General features: G+C 36.9%; 1 protein-coding gene across 3 annotated transcripts in view; it reads left to right on the top strand.

Moving 5' to 3' along the window:
• The window catches only part of adcy7 (adenylate cyclase 7), a 49070-nt gene that overhangs the window by 12848 nt on the left and 15352 nt on the right, over positions 1 to 20870 (top strand). For all 3 annotated transcript variants that reach the window (XM_026267611.1, XM_026267613.1, XM_026267612.1), the window contains exons 2-7: positions 11984 to 12499; positions 14469 to 14675; positions 16712 to 16885; positions 17030 to 17179; positions 19490 to 19647; positions 20526 to 20637. In XM_026267611.1, coding sequence (XP_026123396.1) covers positions 12335 to 12499; positions 14469 to 14675; positions 16712 to 16885; positions 17030 to 17179; positions 19490 to 19647; positions 20526 to 20637 — 966 coding nt within the window. In that variant the 5' untranslated portion in view covers positions 11984 to 12334. The remainder of the gene's footprint in view (positions 1 to 11983; positions 12500 to 14468; positions 14676 to 16711; positions 16886 to 17029; positions 17180 to 19489; positions 19648 to 20525; positions 20638 to 20870) is intronic.

The following is a 20870-nucleotide window of genomic DNA, read 5'->3' as shown; positions in this document are numbered from 1 at the left end:
CACACACCTGCAAAAACACTGTTGATTTTGCGCACGCACATGCACACTTATTTGAAACAGCGTAATGCAACACCAGGGCACCACTTTCTGACACAACGGCTGCTTTCATTGACTGGAAGAGAAAAGGGAGAGAATGAAAACAGTTGATGCATGGAGTATATCAGAGAATGAGCTTCATTCTGAACAGACTTGAGTTCATGCTAAAACAGAATATCCAGTCATTTCTTTTCTACAGAACAGTCAGTATTAAGTAGGGAGAAGTCACAATAGTAAACTAATGGGTTAGCTGAACAACAGCCAGGATGCATTTATTTGATACAATGTTATGCCTCAAAATGTTTTTAAAAGCATTTTAAGTTAAAAGTGTCCAACTTTTAAAAATGAGTTTTGAGACCCCTGAATTCGACTTTAAAAGAAATAATGTATTTTAAACCAAATAAATTATATTAATTGACCAGTCATTCAGGCAACCCACTGACTGCTTGATTTGAATAATAATATTTTTGCACATCCCTAGTATTATGAACCCTGTTATCAAAGAAAAACATTAGGCTCAGACCTTGAGAAACTATCTGGGGATACTTAGGAGACAGAAATGAAAATCAGTGAACACGCAGAAAGACAGACAGTGAGATGAGTCAGCCATTTAGTCCTGATGGTGGCTCCTAATGAAAGAGAAAGACCAGATCGCCGGTAGTTACATCACATATAATTACACGCACAGTAATCAGATATTGGAGGTGTGGAATGGCTGGGTGCCCTGACTCTAACCTCAGATGGAGGATAATAATGCCCTCCTGTGCAACACTTACCTGAACTACACATCACATCGCCCCAGCTAATGATATTCTGCAGAGAGTGTGAATGTTTATTTGTAATTTACTAGTCTGACCCGGTTGGGTGTGCAGATACTTTCAGCAGTCTGTCATAATGGTGCCTTTCATTGTGCGTTCATTATTATAACATGTCATGCATTCAGAGTCGGAGACATAACATGGAAGTAGTCTAAACAAAACAAAATAATTATATTCTGAGCAGTAAACCAAAATAACTACAGCTGAATTCACAATTATAAATATATATATATATATATATTTAACTTATTTGTAAATGGTATCACAACTAAATGTTAAGCAAACGGTGAATTTGATCAACACCATTTGCTACAGACTTGCTTTCTGCTCTGATCTCTACATAGATTAGATGATATGAGATTAACTTGTATAACAGTGTTTCCGCCATGTTTCACATTGACACAGCCCTTCCAATGTCACAGCTTGGCGAATTGTGTATTATTATAAAATGGAATGATAAAAATAGATAGTTTTAAATGCAATAAGTAAATTTAGGCATTACAGCACTGTAATGCGCATCATGAAAAAAAGATATAAGCACCATTTATATGTACATCAGTTACAAAGATGTATCTTTTAGCTTTGCACCTTACAGGATAACAGCTTTGTACCCTTTTTCTGATAGTGTAAATGTAGAAATAGGGGAAATGAGCAGCACAAATAAATATATAATATTTACCAATATATATATATATTTTTGAGAAAGACGATATATGTTGTGTGGCACAGGATTAATCTGGCTAAAAGCAGATTTGTGTGAATCCTACAGCAGAATGGACAGATTTGCTTTAGGAAGCTGTTTTGGGTGGAGCCATATGAGGTCATTATAATCGTTACAGTCTGTTTCCCTTTTATGTTCTATTTCATATGTTTCTATGGTTATAGTGTTTATGGCTGCACTACTGTGTCTGTATTGCAAAACTAATTTAACTCGTGGGATGAAATGTGATGCTGTGAACAGATTGGCAACACTTAATGTGAGAGTTATAACACTCCATCCTGATAAGGCAATATGCTGAAATCGACTGCGTGCCACCCACTGCAAAATCAAACATTGTACTCATCCTAGTGTGCTTCCAGGAAATGCAGTCGTACCGCTGGAGATGGATTAGGTAGAAATTCAAGTTTAAAACAAGATGGGACTAATTTGCTTTTCTATGCTCTAAGGTAGTAGTTCTCAAACTTTTTTACTCCAAGACCCTCCTCCTCTCTGAATTAATATCGTCTTTTCTATTTACAACCTTTGTATTCTTATGTTAATACTTTACAATTCCATTTAAAGCTGCAGTCCGTGACATTTTTTGTTTGGTTAAAAACAATCTGAAATCAATATTTGAGCAAGCACATAACCAGCCAGTGTTCAAAACTACCGTCTTACTTTAGCCCGATTCACAATGGTTAGTTTATAATGATGTTTTCTAATTTGCGTGGTATGGGTAGGTTTTAGCGGGAAATTCAAGCATGCTGCCGCGTCATTAAGTCACGTCTGTAAACATAAAGAAGTTGTCCTGTGTAATAGGCTATCACATGTGAGGATCCTGCAGGTAGCAGATCGTTTATAGCCTTTTCATACAGCAGCTAGAATAAATAAATGTATCATTTCGATGTCAAATTGTAATCCAGAAAAGATTATGTGTTTATGAAACACATGTGAATGAAATAAAATACAGAGGCAAAACTTTTCGGACAGCAGCTTTAATTATTTTTTAACAAAACAAATTAACTAAACTAAACAGTCAGGGCCCTATTTTAACGATCTAAACGCAAAGTGTTGAGCGCACGGCGCAGGTGCACTCAGGGCGTGTCAAAATCCACTTTTGGGATTTTAACGACGGAAAAAACGTTTGGCGCACCCGGGCGCATGGTCTAAACGGGTTGTTCCTATTCTCTTTATGAGTAATGGGTGTTTTTTTGGGCGTAACATGCAATAAACCAACCAGAGTCCATGTCCATGTGGCATCAGAGGGTCAGTTAGAATTTTTTGAAGCATCGAAAATACATTTTGGTCCAAAAATAGCAAAAACTACGACTTTATTCAGCATTGTCTTCTCTTCCGTGTCTTTTATGAGAGAGAGTTCAAAACGAGGCAGTTTGTGATATCCGGTTCATGAACGAATCATTCGATGTAACTGGATCTTTTTGAACCAGTTCACCAAATCGAACTGAATCGTTTTAAACGGTTCGCGTCTCCAATACGCATTAATCCACAAATGACTTAAGCTGTTAACTTTTTTAATGTGTCTGACACTCCCTCGGAGTTAAAACAAACCAATATCCCGGAGTAATTCATTTACTAAAACAGTACACTGACTGAACTGCTGTGAAGAGAGAACTGAAGATGAACACCGAGCCAAGCCAGATAATGACTCGTTCACGAGTCAAGAACCGGTTGCATCGGTTTTCGGATCACCAGTAGTTCTTTCGGACAGTTCGATTCAATAAATCGGTTGAAGAAAACGGTTCACCGGTTCTTTTGCACTTGACGTAATGGCGTCATTGGCATGAATAAGTACATGAATAAACATACAGTATAACCATTAATTTCTTCTCAATACACATTAAACTAATATATGAATCTCCCATATATATATATATATATATATATATATATATATATATATATATATATATATATATATATATATATAGTGTACCTCTATCGCCTTGTAGTCCCCTGTAACAGCATCCAGAATAGATTATTTTTTTATATAAATAATAAAATTGCTATATAGGCTCATTTCAGGAGTTTGGGAGAATTGTCACATTTACTGTATTACATGGATCAGTCCATTATTTCCTGTGGAAAGATCTTAATATAAAAGTGCGACAACACAGTTCTTTTGCATTATTTCCCCAATGTAGGCCTATTTTGCCATTTCTTTTTTCACCATTGCATAAGTTTAAGTTGCCAAAATTAGCTTTTTACTGTCTTGTCCTCCTTTTCAAAAAAAAAAAAATTATAATTACAAAACAACAATTTAAAAATATTAACTTATAATATAATATTATTTACATTCTAGATGACATTATTCCAACAAAGCATTATTTTACTTAAAAATAAAAAGTTAGTAAAATGTTATTTTTGGGCCATTTTTGAGACTTGAAACAAGCATGTATTTTTTACTGTACAAATTAAGGCAGCCTTTTTGAGCAGAAGAGACTTTAAAAACATTAGTATATTACAGATCCCAATTGGAACACTATGTGGGAATGTTATAATACATGTATTAATAGTGCTGTTGTAGGGTAATTATTATTATCATTATTATTGTCTTACTTTTCATTCTATTTTACAGAAAAACAGTACAATTACAATACTATAATTTCTGAATGTTGATGGAGTTGTTGATTTTTCTCTGCTTTTATTTTGGCAGAAACTTGCAGGAAGATCTCATGCTTATTTTTGTTAACAACTCTCATTACAAATTTGGGAAGATGTTTGTTGCACATATCACATTGTCACATGTATTTAAAAAAAAATCACCAAGAAATGTTACTGAGGAACCGACGAATAAAAGTTTCAGCGCAGATTTTCCTTGTGCTTTGGACTGTAAGCCCTGGCACCGTGATCTTGTGCAGCGCTGTCAGAATACATGCAATTTGTGCATGCATTACAACATATAACATTCTGCAGTTTATTTACTAATTGTTTTTAATTTGTGATTTCAATCATCATATAGTATCCTAACTACCAGCATCAGTGCACTAAACAGTCTCTCGCTGTCGGTGCTTCGTTTTAAATACTTTCACACTGCCGACGTTTTACTGCATTAGTGCGTAGCTCTATTTGATCGCACAGATCGCTATTACATCTTATTTCTGCTTGAACAGAGTTTGGTATATTCATAGTAAAAAAAAATATTAATGTACAGCAAGTATTTTTTAGTGGATGCTAGCCAAAGAAGTCGGTTTTGGAGGAGTTTCTAAGGATCAATTTGCTTATTCTTACAGAGGAACTATTCACTGATGACACTGATCGGCCTTATGATCACTGATTCTACACACATTCTGAATGGTTTAATTTTTCTTTTGTACTTTGTTGTGTTTAGTTATTCTGCATGGATCTGTGAATGCAGTCCTTTGGTGTCCTTCTGTGGTCTTGTTTGGTATGAAAGATTGACTTTTGCAAATTTTTTAAAATTACATACTTTTAGGTACTGACTTAGACAAATGTTTCTAAGTATAAAAACCATAAATGTTTAAGAATCACTTAGGCTACCTCTGGATGATTCATGATCATGTAGATTTTTAACCCCACGCTCACGCCGGAAAACTACTAATTGGCTAAAATGCTTAATTTGTCTTTTCAGAGATCATCTATTCTTCCCTGTGGATTACCTCTGACCTACTTTCTGTACGATCTTAATTTCTGCGTTTGGAATTTTAGAATATTGTATTTGATGTTCCGAATTTCCTTTCAACTTGAAAACTTGAAGCTGTATTTAAAAAAACTGGATATTTGCAGTCTGAGATAAAAAAAATAAAATAAAAAAAATAGCTGTTTAAAAATACATGTCTATAAAACTCATAAAAATTGAAAACATAAAAATGTTCAGTTATTGCACTTTTGCTCAATGATACTTGTCAGTAATTCAAATTTACATTTACATAAATTAAATTAGTTCTGTCATATTATAAGCTCATACAGCACTGCACTCTTGACCGGCCATTGCATTCCAGACATCAACATTGTTCAAACGCAGCAAACACGTGTTATAGACAGTTTCAACGGCAACAACATAAACAAACGTTACTGCGCATGCTCGCTTTTGTGGACCTAACTTAACATCCGGTAGACTTCCAAATAGAATCAATAACAACAGCCAAGTCCCTCTAGAGTAGATATTTTTTGCTAAAAAAAAAAATTGTTTGCTGTGTAAATCAGGTGGACTTAAAGAAAATGCTAATTATTTGACAGCAGGAGATGCTTTTAAGCGCGAGAAATAGCAGTTTTAAACAAAGCAGAGCTACCCTCACAAATGCTGCATTATCAGGCATATAACACGCAAGTCTTCCTTCAGAAATAGTGATATAAAACGCCTGTGTCTCGTTTTGATATTTAAACATATAAATGTAAGGAATAATTATTTTTTGTTTATTCAACGAAGCCTTTTTGAAAATCAATCAGTTTTAAAATCGTGGCGAGTCTCCACAAATAAATAAATCTATGGGAAACACATCCCACAGCACACCCGCCTGAGCCCAACTTCAGTCCACTCATTACCTTGACTTTAACTGCGTTTGTAGATGGCACCGCAGCCAGACCGATATACAGAACACAGACCGGAAGTTAACTTAGGGCCAGGCGCGTGCGCCCGATGAAACCGCCTATAGTCTAAATAGAATCTCTGCCTACGCTTGGCCGTGTTAATCATTTTTATTTTATATTAGTTCAATGTGCAATAGATGAATAACAATTTACTTGTTTAAGATATTTTAATATGTTACGCGGCAATAGCATATAGAGACCTCGTCTTGTAACTATACTCTAATTACTATTTTGAACGCATTAAATTACTCCATTTCTAATAAAAGTAATCAAATTACTGTAACACGTTACTAAGTAATGCGTTACTGCCCAACACTGGTCTACATTCTGTGAAGTCACCATAAAATTACGTAGGCCCATCTGCTCTTCGTGTGGTTCATGTGACGCACTTTTGTTATTGTGTAAACAGTAATAAAAGAACCTGAAGTACAGTGTTACTTTCCAGAATATGCTCTACATATTTCACAGAGCGTTTATGTTTTTATAATGTTTATGTGTCAGACCAGTGCATTTATGTGAGTTAGGACTGTCATAAGCTGAATATTGCTTGGCATTCGCGATGTTATAGACAGACACAGTCTGCTGAAACAAATAAAACATAAACAATGGTACATTTTCATGTCTTTATTGAACACACTGTGTAAACATTCACATTTTAGGGTGGAAAAATTGTGTGAACGCTTGAATGTAATAACTAGCTGACCGTCTGGTTATATAACCCACACCAGACATTCACTTTGACTGAAGTCAAGAGGAATACTGGCTTTAGTTTTGAAAGTGTTGGTATAGCAAAATCCATACTGATTTTTTTTTGTTTGTTTTTTGTTTTTTCGTATTGTCACACAGTGAATATAGCCATACCTGGTCCTGGTATGACTTTTTTAGTAAGTCAAATGATTGTTTCAGTAATCCTGGGAATTAACTAGTCTGCATGCAATTAGTTCATTCTTAACATATGCACAGATAAATTTAAACTGAATATCTTATCCTGAATCTCATTTGAAACTATATCTTACAAAGTTGATGCCATTCAGCCCTTCATTGTAGCAGAAGACTTTCAACAACAGATTAGGACAGGATTAATTTACTGTTCCCAAGTCGGGCATGTGCCTTTGACAGTCTCCACTTCCTGTGTAAACTGCAAACAGCAGCGCTGATTAGCCAAACCAGCCTCGGATAGCATCTGATATAATCTAATCAGTCTTGTCATCCTAGTCTTCTTCATCAGTGCTAATTTAATATCCTTCATATGGGGGATTTATTCACTTTCAGGGGTAGTAGTACCTGTCACACAAAGACACAGTTGTTTGTGTTTAATGATTTACATTTCCCAATATAAAACTCAATACTTTTTTATTATATGCTATACTCTTATTGTCCTCGTTTTAGTCACTCGTTTGCCAGTTTGACTGATAGTCTGACCTACATTTATATTGTTGTTCTAAACATTTATTTACTTACAAAATAGATTAAATAATGACTTTAGCAGGTAGTAAAAGATAAAGGTCAGTAGTTCCACAGCTATGACAATTAGATTGCCATTGTAAACATGAAATCCTGAGGGAGGTGTCTGGCTGCTAAATCAGTTATCATGTGTAATCATGGCAGGGTATAATCTATGAGGATATAGTCAAAATAATATGCTGCAAATAGTAGACACAGTGTATGATTTCTCTCATCAGCACTAGACTGTTCAGATTGGCAGCCTTGTTGAATACTAGAATGAGAGTGATCTAGTAAGCATTCTATGATTACTCTTCTGTTTATACACATACATGTACAAAATTCAGCTTTGGCTTCACAGGAGTAAAAGACCTGTCAAAAATATTTTAAATAGAAAACAGATATTTTTTTAACAGGAAACCTTTTTTTGTGTATTTAAATTCATGACACATCCAGTACCTTTCTCACTCCAGTTATTCATAGTGAACATTTATGGTAACACTTTAGTATAGGGTCCAATTCACACCAATAACTAGTTGCTTATTAGCATGTCTATTATTAACATATTGGCTGTTTATTAGTGCTTATAAAGTACACATAATGCATGACATCCCTAATCCTAACCAATACCCTAAACTTAACAACTACCTTATAAACTATTAATAAGCAGCAAATAAGAAGTTAATTGAGGCAAAAGTCATAGTAAATGGTTAGTTAATAGTGAGAATTGGACCCTAAAATAAAGTGTGACCACATTAATTTTATTTAAGTGAATAAAACTGTATTTTCCCGAATCAATGGAAATGAAATGGAAATTTAAACAGGGACCTTGTCTTGCTTGCTTGCTTATCTTATGATGTCATTAGTGCACATACCCTACCGGAAGATATATGTGCACGTCTGTGGTCTCTGCATTGCTATAAACTTCACAGATGAATGAATAAAATCATATCACAATCATATTAAAACCTTAATGATTAGCCTATAATTCAGCATTTTTAAAACTTCAATGGATTGTGCAGCTCTGAATGATGGAATGGACAACAAAAGAGAGATGAAAAGCAGATAGATAACGAGTGTAAATCATTCGTTTTCTAATAGTTTTTTGCTGGCTTAAAGCAGAGAATGGGGCTTTTATGTGATGAAAGGCCACTGTCCTGGGTTTGACCAATGGCAATACCAGCTCTCACATCACATGCAGCTCTTGAAAATTCACATTCAGACTTCTGAGATTTGGACACGCATGCACTTCCATCTTCTCTTTTCTCCATCACATGTTTTTCCACAGAAGTGCAGATGAAAGATGAGTGTGAGAGAGGGGCATTTCGTATTTTATGATGTTTTGGAATAAGAAAGTGGGAAATAATATCAATTGAAAAATGTGTTGTTACTGTTTCTAAAGATAATCAAAAAATAGAGGGCTTAAAGGGATAGTTTACCCTAGAGTAAAAATTCTCATATCATTCCTATCGTTCCCAACTTTTTTCTGTTGGACACAAATATATAAACACAACATTTGACCCATCAACTTTTATTATATGAACAAAATAAAAACATAATTCAAAATATATTTTTGTGCATATGTTACAGAAAAAAGCAATGTCATTGGAACAACATGAGGAGGGAGTATGATGACGTGAGAGAACACAGTATTATAATGTTGATTTTTGCTTTAAAACTTTGGATTCAGAAGTTTGAAAGGTGAAGTCACCTTTATTTCTATAATGCTTCGTACAGTTGATAATGCAGGAGAACAATAGTAAACATAAGTGATTCTCAGTACACTATAGGTTACTAATGCCACATTTGAGTAACAATATAAGCATTTCTATTGTATTTATTAGTATTTTTATATAAATTGTAATCTATTTATGACATAATGGACCTGTACAAAATGTATATTATGCATAATGGGTTAAAGATGTAAAAATGATTGCTTCCTTGAAAAGCAAATTCCTCTATTGTTAGTGTGGAGCCTTAGTGATGTGTGGCACTCCCTGGTCTGTGCTGCAGTCTGCTGTGCTGTTTATGTGCAGCTGCATAGAGTTGGACCCTGAGGAGGCGGCCTGATTATAGTGCTGTGCTTGTTTCATGTTAAGCGTCAGATCATCGTGTAGGTTCAGAGCTTCAGCACTCTTCTGCAGTGCACTTCCAGGAACTCCAGCAGCAGCCAGGAGGATTTTACCCTCCCTGTTTCCGCATGGATAGACTATTCACTCTCAGTCTTTCTTTCCCTCCCAGCCTTGTCTCTTTCTTTCTTTCGGTTATTGCCCTGTTGGATTGTTCCTTTGCCATGGTAACTTTAGTTTGGGAATATAAAGGCCGCTTGTTGACTTGGGTGCATTTGTCTGGGAGAGTGAGAGAGTGACACGGTGCTGTCATTCAGTCTTTAATGACCCTCAACAAAGAGAAAATCACGGAGCATCACTTCACCCCCCCTCTCTCTCTCTCTCTCTCTCTCTCTACTGTTTTCTATGCTTCTTTTTAGGGGCACTTCAGTGGAGCTTTGGAGCTTATTTCTCTCCATGTTGTAGTTTGCAGTCCTTCACTGTCTCTGTTCCTTTCTGTCTTTCACCTTAAATCGTGTCCTTTAGCATTAAGCTTTTGTAATCATATTAGAGGATATTTCTAATACTTATTTAGTAATCCAATGAGTTTACAGGAAATGAAAACACAGTCAAAATGTTATTATAATATTTACTTTTGAGTTCGAGTCATGTTGTCAGCAATGCGTCAGCAGCATAGCCAGGTTTAGCATCACTTGAATACTCTGGATGGTTACTCATACAGTAGGTGCGTTTCATGGTGTGTGTGCATTCAGATATGAAGCTGGTCCTTACGCTTCCACGATCATCTGGTTGCGCTGCTCAAACATTAATAACCTTGAGAAATCATGACCTTTGGACACAGCTTATTTACAGAGACTCTTCTGCTCTTTTTCCTCTGTGGACTGCTTCCTCCAGCAGAGAATGTGTTTGTAGCACATTTCGATCAGGAACAGGTCATGATGATGAAAATGACGATGAACTGATCAATTTGTTAAAAAAGGAGGTCAACTAGTATATTTAAATTTTTAGATTTAGTCTTTGAAAGTATGTTCACCAAGGCTGCATTTATTTGATCAAAAATACATTAAAGGGGTCATGAACTTTGATCTTTTGACATATAAGAGGTCATTGTACTATAAAAAATAGTAGTCTAAGATTTCTGTGCATTCTTGTGTTCCCCATGAAGAGAAGATGTATTGACACTCAAACCCACGATCAGCATTGCAGCAATTGGCTGGCAGCAAAACAGCAACATAATGACATCATATAATTAAAAAAAGACACCTGACGAAAAGCTTCACAAATTAGCCATAATAGCTGTCAGCACTCAATTTAATTTAATTGAATCAAATTAATTGAATGCATGTTTTAGATTAACTGTGCAGCATGTGTGTAAGACTCTAATACTAAGTTATTATTTTATCACAAATAAATCTTTCAATGAGTAAAACTGGCTGTCTATAGTATTATATGTAGATTACACAACATTATAATATTAGGTAAGACACAAGTCCAGTCTATGCTGAAACGCTGCTGTCAATCAAACAGTCGGTGGGAGGGGCCTCCGACCGTGTGACGTCACACGGTCAGACGGCTCGATTTGAGAAAGGGGAAAACATTTAAAGAGATTAAAGAAAAAAACACTTGGTGGATTTTTATCAGTATAGGGTGGTTGTGTACACACACTGTCAACACACATTTCAGTTCAAACAACTTGTAAAAGTGCATGTAGCATTATATGACCCCTTTAATGCCTCCGTGCTGAAGTGAATAATAATTTCTTTAAAAATCTAACACACCCCAACTTTTTAAACTGTTTTCCTTTCCTGTACAGTCTGCATGTTTGCAGTGTGACTACATCAAGCACAGTAATACCATTAAGCACTCTCTGCATCGAGGTCTCTATGTGTCCAGCCAGGCAGAGTTCACATACTCTGTGTCCAGTGTTCACTCAGGTTTTTCTTTGGAGAGCTCTGCTGGTCTCTGTGTGAGTTGTAGTTGAGGTTTGGCTGAAGATGCCATGGACAGCAGCCATCAGCATTAGGCTCTGTAATGAAGAGAGGACTGAATCCACACAAATCTTGAACTCTGCCCAAAAGCCTTTTTACAGACACAGAGAGCTTCCAGTGTGGGAATGACTGAACAGAGCAGTGTTTATAGAGATCAAGGAGTTGACCTGAAAATATGCTCTCTAAATGTGCATGATTCAACAGGTTTTGAATCAAACCGAGTTAGTTTCTAAATGAAAAGTTCCTGGTTGTAGTTACTTGGCTCTTCAGTGGGTCAGAATGACTATAGAGGTGTTGGATTAGTCTAATCATTGTAGCATATCTAATAATTAACTCTCTCTATTTTTTTTTGTGTGACAGGAATTTTTGGATGGTGGAAGAATCAGTAATAACAGTGCATTCCCTCTATGTGGTATCCTGAAGCCCTCTGCAACAGGACCAGGAGGCACCAGACTGACGACGAAAAGTGCTGAAAGAGCGAATACAGAAAGAAGAAGGATCGTAAAGGACATGCACAGAATGGTGCTCTGGAGGGGAGAGCAGAAGTGTTCTACACTGGAATGACCTCCCACACACACTCTCACGTGGTTTCTATGGGGATTTCAGCATAGCTGCACTCTGCTGGATGGGAGGTGCTGTGTTTCCGTGCCATCTGATCGCTCTGCTCTGATTGGCCAGTATTATTCAGTCGCCGCACTGCCGTTGGTCAGGATGCCAGCAAAAGGGAAGTACTTGCTGAATGAGCAGATGTTAAAACAGGAAGCACTGTACAGGAAATTTTCTGGCATTAGCCAATACCAGCCATTCGTTCTGTTGCTGGGACTGAGCATGCTCACCTGTGCCACACTGCTAGTGCTCTTCTTCAGTCTGAAACTGGTGAGATGCCACACTCCTACAAATGCACTACATGCTTACACATGCCCACAATCCAAAGCCAGCCCAAGGTCAGACACCCACCCAGAGCAAGTGTGCACTGTTGAACAAGTCATTTAAAATTAGGAGAGACGTTAATTGCCACAGCAAAGACGGTATACAACATGTACTGGATCAGTTTTGTCTTTTGCCGTTCACATGGTTTCTGATGACTGAAGCAGCCTTTCTTACGTAATCCTGCGGTGACTGAGGTGCTGATCCTCTGCAGTTGCCTAATCTGACTGAAGTCTGATGATCACAATGCTCATGTGAACTGGCTTTATCCATGTCAGGGAATTGAGTGTTTTAATTGTAATAATTGGCAGTTTATGCCAGGTCCATCAGATAGTTTTTTTCCTCACTCTCCCGGTCACATTTTCACATAAACTCACACATAAACGTTCTCTGGAGTTCGCTGGATGTGAAGAGGGAGCTGGGAACGCTCCTTCCATACCACTGTTGTTCATCTCTTTAGCAGATAAGCACTATACCATCTGTGCGAACTTCTGTAACCTCCTCTTCTCGGTACCAACCGGCCGTGGGAGGAACAGAATTACAATCAGTGTGCCTCTCTTTGTGTGGGCATGTGTGTGTGTTTTACTATTTATTTGATCTTTCACAAAGCCCATAGGGTGATGGGAGTATGTAGGTGTGTGTGTGTGTGTGTGTGTGCCTGTGGATTGAGGGATGTATTTGAAAGTTAAGTCAGTGATATAGCTCAGTGGTAATTAAGAGTGGCTGCCATAACATGAGTGGAGGACTCACTGTGGTGAGTGTGTATATTGGTGCGTGGGTGAGTGGTGGGGTCGACCTAGTGCTGTGATTTGCCAACATAGTTAGGGGCTTGTAGTCTGATCGTCATTTAATCGTTTTGCTTTGTCCTTTATTAACTCTGACTTTTTATAGATTATCTATGACTAGTGTAGAGATTGTGCTACTGTTCAAAAGTTTGAGGTTAGTAAGATGCATGCAATATTTATGTTTTTGAAAGTCTCTTTCGTTCACCAAAGCTTAATTTTTCATTGACCAAGATATAGTAATACATTTAAATATTATTCAAATAAAATAAAATTTTTGACATATTGTTAGTCTTTTAGAACTATTCTGCATATGAAAATGATGATTGGTGTTTCTGAATGTATCTGCTAACATGAATATATATATATATATATATATATATATATATATATATATATATATATATATATATATATATACAATATCAGACTACAAGCCCCTAACTATGTTGGCAAATCACAGCACTAGGTCGACCCCACCACTCACCCACGCACCAATATACACACTCACCACAGTTGTTATCACTCATGTTATGTCAGCCACTCTTAATTAACTTAATATTCAAATACCTCCCTCAGTCCGCAGGCACACAAGAACACACAAGAAACATACACACCTTCACACACACACACACACACACACACACACACCTATATATATATATATATATATATATATATATATATATATATATAAACAAAAAAAAGCTCACTCAGATGGTGTGTAGTTTTCTTTGTGACAGATGGAATCAAGTAATCTCTCGAGCCTTTTAACGATTTTTGGCTTCTGTTTTTTATGTTTGTGTTTTTCTGCTTTAAGCGGGAAAATTGAAGAAATAGTGTGGGAAGCAAAGTCCCTTAATGGCTCTATGACAACTAATGTGCAAAACTAATGTTTCCATGCTTACACAAACATGTAGACACACGAACATTCACAGTGTTTTTCCAGAGTGAGCATTAACAAATTTCTTTTGAACAGGTTTCTTTTTTTTCCCTCGAAGCTTATGCACTCTAGCACATACACCCGCTTCCACACACACTGCTTTTTCCAAACCCCTTGAATGAGCTGGCTTATATGTGATATGCATGTTTGTCCCTAACACCTTGCTCTCTCCATGTGTGTGTGTGTTTTTCAGGATGCAAAGATCCATGGCGTATTTGTGGGAGTTGTGGGAGGAGCGTTGTGTTTGTTTCTGGCTGTGTTTATACTAATGTGTACAGAGACCCTCTCTCAGAGATGGAGAACTTTACTTGGCCTTGCCGTGTGGGCCACACACCTCACAATGGGATTCACCTTTATTTTCAGCACAGGATCCGAAATACCAATACAACCATGGGACCAGGTAACACACACTACTTATAATATTTTATTAATTTAAATATGTTATGATTTCACATGACAAGGTAGTTTTTACTTAAGCAGCATTATTATGTGTTCTCTGTCATGCATTGAAACATGCAATATTTGCAGCAGTAATTGATAGTATGGGTGGGTGATATGAGCTAAAATTCATATCACAATATTTTACAGTCCTGACGATATCGATATTATATTACGATATAAGATTTTTTTTAACCTTACATAACTAGAAAAAGTGCGGGATTGGACATAGACCTGAAAAGTTTTTATTTTTATTTTTATTGTGCCATTGTTTTTTTTTTTTAACTGTTTGTGTGTTTGAGTTGGCCAGTGGTTCCCAAATTTTTCTGCCGGGCCCCCTTTTTGTAGAGAAAAATATTATTGGAGAAAAATAATGTTATAAACAGCATGTTATAAACATTTGTGCTGCTTGATATTCTTGAGGAAACAATTTTTTCACAATTCTCTTATGAATATTTGAAATGGTCCTTTGTGTCAGAGCGCTGGGGTACATCAGAAATAGAACGTGGCATCAGTTTCCTGTCATGGATTTGTCGTACCACATCCACAGCAGGAGAACATCACTGGCTTCTATCTGCTTTTGTCAAATCGCGCTGCTCGCATCTGGTGTAGACACGTTGTTTTGGTATTTGTGAATCTTACGTTTATTCATTATCTGCTTTTACGTTTACCTGGCACTGGAAGACCATTCACAAAGTTGTAACTTTTATGCGTAGAGCAGAACCACGCCGGTTCATTTATTTTTCTACATGGCTCCCTGCAATACAACGCTCATTCTTCAATCGTGGTATCTAGTGGTCTGTTATTGATACAACCACAAGTGCTACAACTAATAACAAAGAGCTCAAGCAGGTACTGTGAGTCATGTTGAGGTACCGTATTTTTCGGACTATAAGTCGCACCTGAATATAAGTCGCGTCAGTCCAAAAATACATCATGATGAGGAAAAAAACATATATAAATCCCACTGGACTATAAGTCGCATTTATTTAGAACCAAGAACCGAGAAAAAACATTACCGTCAACACCCGTGAGAGGGCGCTCTACGCTGCTCAGTTTAGACTACAGGAGCCACGAGCAGCAGCGCCCTCTCGCGGCTGGAGACGGTAATATTTTCTCTTGGTTCTAAATAAATGCGACTTCTCTTGGTTCATGTCAAATTAATTTTGATAAATAAGTCGCACCTGACTGTAAGTCACAGGACCAGCCAAACTATGAAAAAAAGTGTGACTTATAGTCCAGAAAATATGATAATTATAATGTCAAATTAATATTTTGCTTCCAGTTAATTACTTACCAGTCAATTAACCGCATGATAAGCAGGAAAATTACGCAGTGTAGTCTTTATCACTACGCAGAGGTTTCTTTTACTAAATAATCTGCTGACTGTACAATTTCCCTCAGCCTTGCCGTACCCCACTAGTTTGGGAACCACTGGAGTAGGCAATTTGTGCTGTATTAATTTGGTCTGTTACGAAGATCTATGTGTTTGATTACTAATGCCTGTGTAGTACAGCGTGGCACACAGAGGACAAAAACTTTCAACCTCTACTCTATATATTCCATTTGACATCAGAGGGTCAGTTAGAATTTGTTGAAGCATCGAAAATACATTTTGGTCCAAACTTTATTCAGCATTGTCTTCCCTTCCGGGTCTGTTGTGAGCGCGTTCACGGCGCTGTTGACGTATGATGCTGCTCACGTGTTTCAGGCGCGGTCATAACAAAAATTACACGTCAGCAGCATCGTACGTCAGCAGTCACAGCAGTCGCACTCACAGCAGTCCCAGAAGAGAAGACATTGCTGAATAAAGTCGTCTTTTTTTTCCTTTTTTTTTACATGAGGGTCATTAATGAGTCATTAATGACATAATTTTAATATTTGGGTGAACTAACCTTTTAAGGGTTGTAAAATTAATCACATGCTTTAACACGTTAACGGTGACAGCCCTATCTTAAATAAATGTTAATGTTGCACTCTTCGTCTTACTCTCTCCAGGTGCCCTTCTTCCTCTTCATCATCATTACAGTCTACACAATGCTGCCATTCCAGATGAGCTATGCTGTGGCCCTGAGTATCATCTCCTCTCTGTCTCACATCATTGTTCTTTCAGTGTACATCAAAGTGGGTGGGATACCCCGCAATCTCACCAGTCACCACATCACCAATCAGGTAAAAGAAAATATGCTCTCTGATTGGTTGAAAAGAAAGCAGGTTTTCAGCTTCAGCAAACCTGTATGTAAAGAAGCTGAAAAGGATATAACACCTGAGTGTTGATGTTAAAAGCCATTTTCCCTCTCCCCCATCTCTCTCTAGTTGCTGTCAAATGCTGTGGTGTTTGTTTGTGGAAGTATGGTTGGTGCATTTCATAAGGTTCTGATGGAGAAAGCGCTCATGCAGACATTTCAGGATACTCTTCGCTGCCTTGGCATTCGCATGAAACTGGAGATTGAGAAGAGACAGCAGGTGCTCATACAACTTCACTCCAACACAGAAAACATATAGGACGAAACTAATGCAAATAATCCTCCGTGTAAATATATATGCTCAATTAGTTTTATCTTGACTGTCATGCAAGAGTATTAAACTGTTAAAATTTCTATTAAAATTTTCCTGATTACAAATTTGTTATTGTACAAACATGGGTTAAGTTTTTTCTTTTCAAAATTGAGAGCACATTATTCAGTTGTAACCCTACAAAAGCCCAAGTGTGAATATTTGACCTGAATGTCTAACACATAGCATTTTAAAATTTCCTCCTTTTGATAGTGTGTGGTAACCAGAGGTGTAAAAAGTACTCGACATTTTTACTCAAGTGAAAGTAGAAGTACTCAGTGAAAATTTTACTCAAATTAAAAAAACAAGTGTCTGGTCAAAATCACACTTGAGTAAAAAAGTACATCTTTAAATTGTACAGGGAAAGGGATTAAAAGGAAACTCCATCATTTCCACTCTCATGCCATCATATGTGACTTTCATTTATTAGATGAGCACAAACTAAAAAGAAAAAAAATATCTTTATGTAATGCAAGTGTATGTGACTTCCAAAAATGAAACTTCAAAAACTATACACAAAGAGAATATGACAGTAACTCATGCAACCCTTGTTAATGAATCACTGTATTCTTCAGTGAAATAATAGGCAGACATAAGAAAACCACTTTGTGTGGTTTCTGAAGTGGTCCTGTCCCCTTGCATTATTTGGACTAAAAATCTTTGCTTGTGTTCATGTGAAGAAAGAAAGTCATAAACATCTGGGATGATTGAGGTTCAGTAAATAATGAGAGAATTTAAACTTTTGGGTGAACTATCCCTTTGAAGAGCAAGATGTGATGGAGAGGCTAGAAATATATTCCAGACAGATTACAAGAATGTGCTGAATTAATGAGGAGAGTCATAGAATTAAAACATAAAACGGTAACGTTTTTAAAGGCCACTTTATTTGTGTTGTCTATTTTTATAAGTATATAAGTTTATAAGTATAAGTATATTTTTTTCTTAAGAAATGTAATCAAGTAAAAGTATAAGTAGTCAGTTTAAATTGTAGTTGAGTAAAGTTCAAACCCCCCAAAATAATACTTAAGTACAGTAATCAAGTAAAACGACTCAAGTATTTTAGCACTAGATAGTTTAATCTTTGTTGTGTGTCTGCGCTGTTTCTCTCCAGAAGTTCTGACTGAACTTTTACTTTTACTTTTACTTTTACTTTTACTTTTACTTTTACCATACTTTTTTTTGTACTTTTTTAAACTAGAGGTGCTTGTTAACATATGGTTGCTGTCATGTCCAGGAATTGTTTGTTTTCCATCTCATGTTTATTTTTCGAGTGTGAAACAGTGTCCCGGGCCAGTGTCTTCACCTTTGGACACAATAATTAGTGAAAAAATATTAAAGGCGCATATGTGAGCTAAACATGTACACATGGTTAGAAAAATGTAAAAAAAAATTAAAGTTTGTACATACTATGCACTAATTGAAATTTGTTTGTTACAATTACCTTATGCTTTTAAACTTTAGTAAACTTTAGTCTTAAGTCCATATAACTTTGCACAGTCCTACAGCCTTTTCTTTTATATGTTTTTGATTGACTGGACTGACAAACACTTTAGCACACCTCTAGCAGCCACATAGCTTTCAATCAAATCTCTCTTCAAACAAAAGACTGAGATCCTTCAAACTTTGAATTTCTCTCCATTTACTGAGGTATTCAAACTACATAAGGCTTACACAACGTTTACTTCAAATTAACTTTGAATATTGGCTTTTTTATGGTTTTGTATAATAGCTCATTTATCTTCAGATCTGTCAGCTGATGGCTATAGTAGACGCTGAAAAGTGAATCTAAGATGGTTTCTACTGAAATGAGCTAAACTTCTTGTGTTCTTTTTAAACTTTTGTTTCTCGGTTTGTGTTGAGTGTTGTTGAGGAAGTGAAATCATGAAGGGAGAACAGTGAAAAGCAGAGTAAAGTTTAATGACTGGTTGTTAACCTCCCTGACGGTATATGTTCAGTAAAGTATATCTCAGAAACAGTGTGATAATGTTGAACGTTAGAGACAAACATTTTCACACACAGGCCAAAAGTGTTCTTACAAGACACAGCGAACACATTCTTTTCTTCTGAATAATATAGTATAATCTGTAAGTTTTCCATTACCCTCTCATAGTCCAGATCTCTTAGCCTGTTGACACTTAAGCTGTTACAGTCAAACAATAACTGGATATATGATATCACGGGTATTATCTTTAAATATGTGCATGTGTGTGTGTGTTGAAGGAAAACCTTTTACAGTCAGTGCTTCCTGTGTACATCTCCATGAAGATGAAGTTGGCCATAATGGAGCGCTGCAAGTGTAAAGATAGAGAGGAACAGCAGCGTATGGTCCGTGACAACAACTTCCACAGTCTTTATGTGAAGAGACATGAGAACGTCAGGTAAGACGTCATGTGCAAACACACATGTACACCGTCATACATATCTGGAGCTGTTTGTGTGCTGTTCCATGCTCTAATTATTTCCTCATTAATCAAGTCCTGATCGTTAATGAATGGTCAGTCTGTTAGTCCTGACTCTCAGAGTGCTCATCATGAGGCCTCTCATTTAATTTGTTTTATTTCCCATCAACCCCAGAGTTGCAATGGGGGGTGGGATGCATCTGTTAATATTCTTTGTCCCATACTCGGTTCTCAGGCAGCTGTTTATATTTAGATAGACCCACAGCTTGTTTGCCTCTCTTTACAGCTGCTCAGATAGATCACAGATTCACTCACCTGTATGTGTGAGCAAACAATACAGAGCTGTTCACCTGCCGAAATTCATGGGATCTGCTCTCTTTGAGAGCTCGTTCATTAGGAGTGTGATGACATGGAGTGTGTGTGTGTGTGTGTGTGTGTGTGTCTGGTCCTGTAGTCAGCATTGAGAACAGCTGGGTCTTAAAGGTTAACCTCTATGAGCCGTGTTTATGAAGTTTTTATTCGTTCCTGGGCGTTTAGACAGCTGACACTGATCTGCTGCTGTTCTCTTCATTAAGAACGACTCAGCAAAGTCATATCAACTCACTGCTATGGTTTCTGGGCCCCCTGGACAGCATACCCCTGCATTCTGGGGGGTGTCCCCGTCTGTAGGCTCCCCTTCATGAACGGGTCCTAACCGCCACCCCCTCCACCAACTGTCCTCCTAAATGTCTCCTCTTCCTATTTGACCTGACCTGAGATTCAAACTTGCTTGCAGGCATGCTTTTCACATTTGTTTTACTTCTAAAATTTCCTACAGAAACACATAACTGTGTCTCTATTTGTCTGCTTTCTGCTAGCATCCTATATGCTGACATCGTGGGTTTCACACGTTTGGCCAGTGACTGTTCTCCTAAGGAGCTTGTGATTATGCTGAATGAACTTTTTGGGAAATTTGACCAGATTGCAAAAGTAAGTGTAATTATTGATTAGAAATGTGTTCACAAAATTATGAAATGTATTTCTGTGATGCAAAACTGAATTTTCACCAGTCATTACTCCAGCCTTTTGTGTCACATGATCCTACAGAAATCATTCTAATATGCTGGATCTGATTTGGTGCTCAAGAAACATTTCTGATTTTTATCAATGATGAAAACAGTTGTGCTGCTTAATATGGTTGTGGAAACTGTTGTACAGTATGT

Source organism: Carassius auratus, chromosome 7 (assembly GCF_003368295.1).
Source record: "Carassius auratus strain Wakin chromosome 7, ASM336829v1, whole genome shotgun sequence".
In the NCBI taxonomy this organism is placed as follows: Eukaryota; Metazoa; Chordata; class Actinopteri; order Cypriniformes; family Cyprinidae; genus Carassius; species Carassius auratus.
This window is presented reverse-complemented; position numbering and strand designations above follow the sequence as displayed.